This window comes from Pithys albifrons, chromosome 9, assembly GCF_047495875.1.
Source record: "Pithys albifrons albifrons isolate INPA30051 chromosome 9, PitAlb_v1, whole genome shotgun sequence".
Classification (NCBI taxonomy): domain Eukaryota; kingdom Metazoa; phylum Chordata; class Aves; order Passeriformes; family Thamnophilidae; genus Pithys; species Pithys albifrons.
In genome coordinates, this window is record NC_092466.1 from 31031011 (window position 1) to 31040144 (window position 9134).

Below are 9134 nucleotides of genomic sequence, written 5' to 3' on the forward strand. Positions count from 1 at the left end.
GTTTGAATGCGGCGTGGCCCCGCCCCCCGCTCGCGTCCGTGGCTGAGCGGCGGCTGGAGCGGCGGCGGCGGCGGCGGCTCCGCAGGTGAGGGGACAGGCCCGGGGGACACGGAGCGCCCCGGACAGCCGGGCAGGCAGCGGCAGAGCACCCCGAACAGTCGGGCAGGCAGGCAGCGGCAGAGCACCCCGGACAGTCGGGCAGGCAGGCAGCGGCAGAGCACCCCGGACAGTCGGGCAGGCAGGCAGCGGCAGAGCACCCCGGACAGTCGGGCAGGCAGGCAGCGGCAGAGCACCCCGGACAGTCGGGCAGGCAGGCAGCGGCAGAGCACCCCGGACAGTCGGGCAGGCAGGCAGCGGCAGAGCACCCCGGACAGTCGGGCAGGCAGGCAGCGGCAGAGCACCCCGGACAGTCGGGCAGGCAGGCAGCGGCAGAGCACCCCGGACAGTCGGGCAGGCAGGCAGCGGCGGAGTACCCCGGACAGCCGGGCAGGCAGGCAGCGGCAGAGCACCCCGGGCAGGCAGCATCGGAGTGCCCCGAACAGCCGGGAGTGGCTCGGGGCTGCCGGGCCCGGTGAGAGCGGGGCGGGGGTTGGGCCGGGCGGACCGCGAGGGGCTTGCACGGCGAGCGGGCGCTTCCGGCCCCGGCCCGAGCTCGGTGGTTCCCGCACCGCGTGACCCCCTCCGGCCCCGACGCTGAGCCCCGCCGTGCCCAGAGCAGCGAGGCTGGAGCAGTGGGGAGGTGAGACGGGCCGGCCCCGGCTGGTACCTCGCCTTCCGTGCGGGCTGCGCTCTGCGCTTACCTGGTGGGGGACCCAGGGCCTGGAGTGGCTTGGCGGGTCTAACACAGGAACCTGCGAGTTTTACACAGTAGTGGTCTTGCGCGTGAGTAACTACATAGGTGTAGAGTGTGGCTTTTTATGATTCTTTGCAGGAGCTTTTTGCACACACACACACACAAGAATTCTCCTTTTAAGCCAGTGCTCACTCGCACTTCGGGATGTAGATTTTCTAGTTGGGACTCTGAATAAAACCCTGTGCGTTTGTTGAGAACAGTTAGTGTTTCACATTACATCTTAATTAGTAAGACACAACGAGCTTCTAAAGACTTGGCACCATTTCAGTGACTTGGCTGTGTTCAAGACAGCAACTGTTCACCCTCATTTTCTGTTTCTTTTTTTCCGGTTCGCTTCAGGGATAACCACAGCAATGGATGATTACATAAAAATAGAGAAGATTGGGGAAGGTAAGTGTGGGAAGCAAGCGAGCCTTGTAACGCTTCACGTTTGAGCCCTCCAGAGTCACAGAAGCTCTGTGCACTCTGGTTATTAAAGAAACTGCTGAAATTCAACTGACTGGCTATTATATTTAAAAGCTTTCAGCCAGCCCTGTTGCAGATAACTGACCAGTGATGTAAAGTGTCTGCCTTCACGTTTATGGTTGATGGTGTAATATTCTTCCAAAAGGGGGGAAAATATATTCTGAGTCCTGAAACTAGCTTTACTATTTAGGAAGCTCCCCTGTTCCTGCATGTATGAACTTATCAGTTGCTCCTGAAGTTGTGCCACATGGCATACTTTTGCTTGGAGCTCCTGGTAGGGAGTGGGGGTTTGTGGATTATCCTGCTTTGATTATATCCAGGCACTGCGGTTGTCAAGGGAAAGTGCAGACTGTAAACCTCTGTGGAGAAGTGAATTTTAACAGTTAATTTACTCAAAGGCACTAAGAAGATGTCTTCAATGCAGTTGTTAGTCACAACTCCCTTTTACTGGAAATCCAACCTGTGTTAACTGTAGGAGTCTGTGTGTTTTATAATATTTTAATCTCATGTAGGCTTAAAAATTTGAAGTTGCGCTGAGAGTGTGTTCTCTGAGCCAATGGCAAAATAAGTGTGCTTGTATTGTGCAACAAAGCTTTGTAACCAAAGCCTTGTGTGTGAATCTTTGAAGGGAACTAGTCTGAGCTTTGTGTGAAGGATTAATGCTTCAAGAAGGGAAAAAAGAGAAGGTTTAAACTATCTTGGTTTGAGGGTTCTCCTGTGAACACTGGTGGTTAAAATGGATTGATTCGAGATTTAATACTAGTTCCAATTTTAGCTTCTGCACTTCCCTCTCTCCTGCCCTGAGGATTGTGCTGGAGGTATTTCTATAGATCAGACCCATAGATGGCTGGATCTCAGATTGCAGAAGGAACACTCTGCTTTTGTTTGCAGCTAAACCTTCGATGTTTTAATATGATTTATCAATGGCAAAATCATAACCCCTCAGGGATGAAGCAGTGGGGATCCTCCCTGGAAGTTAATCAACTTGGAATTCAAACAATACCTGGTTTTACAACTACATCTTCTAAATATTCACCTCTACACTTAGTCTACCAAGTACCCTGTCCTAACAAATGCTACAGTTTAGTGGCATGCTTTAAACAAAACTATTGCTTGGTAGACTGCCAAAGCTAAATGGTAGTTCACAATCAAACCAGACCTAAGAGTTGGACTTGATAATCCTTGTGCATCCCTTCCAACTCAGCATATTCTGTGACTCTTTGATTTGCAAGGACTGTGCCTATGTTAGCAGTTCATATTTGCAATGAGTTGTCTGTACCTGAGGCTGGTACTTCCCATGTGTGTTTCCCTGTCTTTTTGTTCAGGTACCTATGGTGTTGTGTATAAAAGTCGTCACAAAACCACAGGCCAGGTGGTTGCAATGAAGAAAATACGCCTAGAAAGTGAGGAGGAAGGTGTTCCAAGTACTGCTATCCGAGAAATTTCTTTATTAAAAGAGCTGAAGCATCCCAATATAGTCTGGTATGCATATACTGGTATTTAGCTAAACTTTGAAGGGCACTAGGTGCCTTCAGAAAATAAATTATTTTTCCACTGTTCTAGTAAGTTGAGAACCACTCTGCTTAATACAGTGTCTGTTTTGCAGCAAATAGTTAAATTCCCAAATTTCATATTTATGCCAGTTTTCTAATTAAGCCTTTCTTGTGCTGCCTCTTCCCATTCAAGAAATCTAACAAATTCTTGTTAATTTAGAAATTCATGTAAATCATCTTCAGTATTGTGAGAATGGAGGCAGCGTACTTCATGAAGGCTGGCTGAAGCTGTAACTTCAGGCAGTCCCAAAATTTAATTTGCTACCTTGAAATAGACTACTTGACTTAAGTGTCCTTGTGATCCTCTGTCACCAATCACTTCCCTGCTGTTCTGCAGCAGGAATTTACATGTTGTGTTATGGTGCTGTCATACCTGGCACATCTGAGGAGTGAAACATCCATCACGTGACTATTTGACATCTAAAAATTGATTGCAGTTATTGTCCTTCCCACAAAATATTTACTTGCTCTTTGATGTAGCAAAACACTTGATCTTTAATGTGCATTAAAACTGGGCAAGTTCCAGCCTGGTAGGGTCTTAATATATGTATGCTTGGGTTTAGGAAACCTTCAACTCTTATTTATAAGGATGAAAGAGATAAAAATGTGGAAACCCTGCTATGTCTGCTCAGTTCTTACTATAATGTTCCCTTAGACCCTCCTAGTAATTCAGGCTCTGCTGTAATAACCCAGCTTCAAAGAGAAGCCAGGCACCAACACCCACAGATCTTTGCTTGTTTGTTTTTTCTTAAAGGCAACTATTTTTTCCTCAGACTTCCTGTGTCTGATATGAGGAAATATCAGTTTAAGAGCAAACGTAGGTTTTTATCTCAGTGACACTATTTCAGATATACTTGGTTTTTCAGATGACAGTGTAACTCACTAAGCCTTTTAGGACTTCCATAATAACAACTTGAAAATGTCAGCTTGTTATATCCCTGTTGAGAGGGGAAATGTAACTGAGTGCAAGCATTTTACAGTGGGAGTTAATTGTATATTGCAATAATTTTTGTTATAATTTTTAGTCTTCAGGATGTTCTTATGCAGGATTCCAGACTGTACCTTGTCTTTGAATTCCTTTCCATGGATCTCAAGAAATACTTGGATAGTATTCCATCTGGCCAATACTTGGAGCGTTCACGTGTTAAGGTAATGAGGACAATTTCTTAATATAAGAGGGAAATAATTGTAAGGATGACCTAGTAAGCTGTAAAGAGCTCTTGTTTTCAGTGTAATTAACTCCTTGAAGAGAAATGAAAGGTTAAATAAGCAGCTGTGGATAATAGATGAATGTGGGTTTTACTCTCAAATGCCACTTCAAATTCTTTTAATTACTGAGAATAAACTGTCTTAAAATAATCTTAAGAATTAGATTGTGTGACTTTTTGATTGATATTAACTCAACATCTGCAATGCTTTGGATCTGCATTTCCTACTGCTGTGGGGAGAGCTTTGTGTTGCAGACACTGATGTACTAAAGGTAACTCTTGCTTTTTCCTCCCATTTAATGTTTCTAGAGCTACTTGTACCAAATCTTGCAAGGTATTGTCTTCTGCCACTCAAGAAGAGTTCTGCACAGAGACTTGAAACCTCAGAATCTCTTAATAGATGATAAGGGCGTGATTAAACTGGCAGACTTTGGATTGGCTCGAGCCTTTGGAATTCCAGTACGGGTCTACACTCATGAGGTGAGTGATTGGAACATACTTTTGGTGATTTGGACAATGCTTACTAGGTTCCCAATATTTGAATGTGAAACAGCTGAAAAGGAATAATGCAGTTTTTGAAGTTATATTTTGTTTTTCCAAAACAGTTTTCCACCTCTTTGATTGTGGCTTTACTCTAAAGTTCTAGAGCTTCTTATCAAGTGAATCAGATGGGCTGGAACTTGTTGCTCACTGTCTCAAAAGGTCATTTTTGCTTCACAAAGCACTCAGGTTTTAGGGGTTTACTGGCTGGGTGCTGGAGGCTTCCTGCTCTGGGAATAGTGTAGGCAATTGCTTGGATTGCTGTCCAAACTACTGCAGTGGAACTTTGTTTTCAAATTCAGTTTAAGCTAGTATTTTCACTAAAACTCCTAGTACCAGCTATTATTTTAACCAAAGAAACAGAATGCTGCTTAATAACAGATGATCTGTTGTGCTTGCTGTCAGTTAGAGGACCTGTTTTTATGAACTTAAACAACTTTCCTTGTTCAACAGATCGTGACACTGTGGTACAGGTCTCCAGAGGTGCTGCTGGGATCTGTTCGTTACTCTACTCCTGTAGATATATGGAGCATAGGGACCATATTTGCTGAGCTGGCAACTAAAAAACCACTTTTCCATGGGGATTCAGAGATTGACCAGATCTTCAGAATCTTCAGGTATGTTAGGCTGAACCTTCCCTTGCCACCTGTGTGGCACCACACAGTAGTTGTGTGCCTATTAAAAGCACAGCAGCACATACAGATTTCAGACTAAACTGCTTAATATTTTTGTTACGCCTGCACAGAGCTTTAGGGACTCCCAACAATGATGTTTGGCCTGATGTGGAATCCCTGCAAGACTATAAGAACACATTCCCCAAATGGAAACCTGTCAGCCTTGAAACACATGTCAAAAACTTGGATAAAGATGGACTCGATCTGCTGGCTGTAAGTAGTCTTTCTTAAACTGCTGAACTGAAACAGGCTGTTTCTCATACTCCAATACACAAAGCTACACTAATCAGTTGTGGCTAGGAGGGAGATATGGAGATCTTCCAAGTGTCAGCAGTGGTGTGAACCTTCATTCTTGTAGAATTGACACCTTGTGTGACATTCACTCCTTTCCTAAATAATAGGTACAGCTTGAAAGTGAGGATGAGCTTTTACAGCCAGGTCTGATAGAAGGCTCCTGCCTATTAACTCACCTTCATGCTGCCAGCACTAATTGTGATGTAGCTCTATGTCTGCTGATCCACTTGGAAATGTTTATGGGAGCATTTAGATTAATCTTGGTGGGCTCATGTTGTTTGAATTTCTATGATGGTCTCAACTGAATAAACAGTGATGGAAACAACTGAATGTATTGATGAGCTGTGAGACCAGAGGCTTCGTTTGTCTGTCTGTAGTCTGTCTCAAGTGCCCTTAAATTTTGAGTTAAAGATTTTTTGTGGTGGTGCATTAACTTTTAATTGGTATATTTTGTGTCTAGTGGGAGTTTCCTTAGTTCTGTGGCCATGCAGTTAAACTACCACACCAGGCTCTTAATTGGTAACCTCTTCATCAGGCTTTTCAATTTAGTGCACTCCCAGCCCATGTGTTGCCACTGTGGACTAATTTAGGTCACAACTTAGGTGTGCTCTAGGATGTACTGAAATATAATTACCTTGGTTGTCCTTTGGCTGTTCTAAAGCTGTATTTATTATACAGTGCAGACTTAGCTCTGGGTGTAGGGTGGGTGTTCTGTGGGTCTTAAGATAAGTTGACACTTCAGAACCACCTTGGTAAAAGGGCAATCTTGTACAGCCATTACCTGTGTAACTGGTCACAAAGTAGTTTATTACCCATATTGGTATGGCTGTGGTCATATGGTTTTTTTGTTGTGTTTTTTTGGGGTTGGATTTTTTGGGTGCAGGGGGTATGGTGGAAGGAACAGAGCCACAGTTTACACTGATAACCTGAACATTTGCTAAACATGTTGTCTTGGATAGCTCTGAACCTTCCATCAGAATTGCCTTAGAGATAAGTGACTTTAGCTGACAAGTTCCCCTGTGACCACTGAGAGCATCATAATTAAATCACTTTGAAATAGAATTGTTACAGATTGTGTTTACAAACTAAAGTGGTGAATAAGCAAGAGAATCTTGTTGATACACTCAGATGAAACTGCCCAGCTGAACGCCCAGCTGAGCTTGGGTGGGTCTTCCCTGTATAAAACCAGTGTTTTGAGTGCTGTGAATAAAGGCAAAATTCCCCTTTTTAGTTCTTCAAAGTGTTAACACAATGCTAGTCTCAAAGCATATTAAATTCTCCAACATTTTGTGCAGTTTTGCCTTAATTCAATAAATGTTGATATTTTAGTTTCTTATTAATGCCTGGTGACAGTGGTATTCCTGATGGAAATCCCTTTGTAGTAATAGAAGCAGTAATAGAACATATATATAATTACTATGTAAAGTAGCTGTCTTTGAAAATGTCTTAATACAAAAATGTGTAATTCAAGTTGCTTGAATAAGGCTGTAAATTTAAGACCTTTGAAAGCTGAATGACTTCTGTGGCCAGCATTTGAAAGCACTTAATGGCTGTCATCAAAAGTTTTGGGTTCTCAAGACAACGGGTTGCCGGAAAAATTATGTTCCAGACTGCTCAAAGAAGAAATAAATGGTCACTTAATCTATCAGCTGGAGTTCTGTAGTCTGTGTCACACCATCCCTTTTCCAGAGAAATCTGCCTCTTTGAGTCAATGTTAAGAGAACTTTTGATATCAGTATTAACTATAGGATGCTGTTCTGGGATACAGTTGATGGGAACCTGTCACAAGGTAAAATTGGACATGCAAGGTTAAATCGAGAGGCAGTGCAGTATTTGGCAGAAGTTCAGGAATTATAAATTCAAATTCAGAGGCTTAAATCAACCTGGAAGACTCCCTGTAGGATGAAGTGTTTAGATAGTTAAATGTCAAGACTGAATACTGGGCAGATTAATACTGGTCAAGTTTTGTTCTGGAAGACAAATTTGTTGTGGGGACAGGGGACAGGCAGCTGGTAAAATCCTGATTACTCAAATTTAAAATGGGCTGTCCTTTAGTAAGGAGAAATAGACATTGTAGAGACTTTGCTACTTTTGGGTCAAGTAGAAAAGTGCTGAACTCTTAATTCTCTTTTTGACCCCTTACATGATATAAACTAGATATTTTTTTTAAACTGCAAGCAAAACAAATTCTCTGCGTGTTCTAGAAAGTTCTGGGGCTATTTTAGGGGCCATGGGACCCCTGCTTTCTTCTCTCATCCCCTTTATCAAGGTATTCAGTTCAAGCAATTTATTGCAAAGAAACTCAAGTTTTAATTGGTTTTTTTCAGTTCTATTTGCTTGTAATCTACTTTCCTGTTTGGATTTTGAAACTTAGTGATCACTGTCTTATATTTTAACTGTAAAGTGCTTCACCAAGCTGAGCAGAAGCAATTTGACATCACTTTCTCTTCTATGACAGTAATGAAACAAGTGTAAGACCACTTGTCCATGTAAACGTTTTGGACTAAAGCTTAATTGATTTCCATAGTAAGAGGCTGAGACAAATAATTATTGCAACTTGATGCCAGTTCTGGATTTATGTTGGTGCTTGTGGTACCTGATCCAGGCAAGGGATTGGTTACCAAACAAAAGGGTAAATGTGATTCTTCACTTTGAGATGTTATGCACTGCTCCTGCCCTGCCACTGGTGCAAATAACTTCTTCAGCTGGGAGAAGCCATGGAACAAAGGGGAAGAATGTCTTTATGGTTACTTGATTATTATTATGGTTCAATATCTACTTATTTAATGTGACTTTAATTCGCATTTCATGAGGAAATAAATGTTTTGTTTTGTTTTTTTTTCTTCCAGAAAATGTTAGTTTATGATCCTGCAAAAAGAATTTCTGGCAAAATGGCCTTGAACCATCCATATTTTGATGACTTGGACAAATCCACTCTTCCTGCTGGTCTGATTAAGAAATAATAGGCCTTTGGACTAAATAATTGAGTGAAATAATTGTGATTATTTTCATGCTTAATCTGTAACTTTTGTCTGTCTTTCTTCTCTAAAACTGTGACTGTATTCAGTTTGTTTTAATTGTTATCTAAGTGTAAATATTAACCTTTTAGTGCTGAGTTCAAATACAATGCAAATATTGCTGCAATTAATGCAGTCGCCTTTCTATAAATAAAGCTTTAAACCCAGTGAAGGACTGAACTTGTTTCCATACTACTGTTTCTCTGCAAAAGAATTCTTATTTTCTTTGGAATGTGCTCCTAAGATTCCACTTGGCTAAAAAAAGCTGCTAACACTAAATTGTTGTTTTTGATAGGATAGGAAATTCTTGACTTGTTTCAGTGTGATGTCAGTTCTAATCTGACTTGAGTGTGGCAATTGATGTGCCAAAGGATTTGTATGTTGAGATATATTTCTATGCTGAAGAACTGCAACTTAAAGTCAAGTAAACAGGCAAACTAATTTTTAGGGTTTCAGTGTTTGAAGGTAGTTGCAAATCAGTATTTGAGAAAAATCCCTTTTCTGTTATCTTGAAAGCCCAAGAATTTCCC

General features: G+C 42.2%; 1 protein-coding gene across 1 annotated transcript; it reads left to right on the forward strand.

Annotated features, from left to right (window-relative positions):
• Positions 1 to 39: 39 nt before the first annotated feature.
• CDK1 (cyclin dependent kinase 1) lies at positions 40 to 8772 on the forward strand. Its single transcript, XM_071563430.1, has 8 exons — positions 40 to 85; positions 1193 to 1243; positions 2644 to 2800; positions 3897 to 4020; positions 4389 to 4559; positions 5073 to 5236; positions 5365 to 5506; positions 8437 to 8772. Exons 2-8 carry the CDS (start codon positions 1207 to 1209, stop codon positions 8548 to 8550), a joined length of 909 nt encoding a protein of 302 aa, XP_071419531.1. The 5' UTR covers positions 40 to 85; positions 1193 to 1206; the 3' UTR covers positions 8551 to 8772.
• The last annotated feature ends 362 nt before the right edge of the window (positions 8773 to 9134 follow it).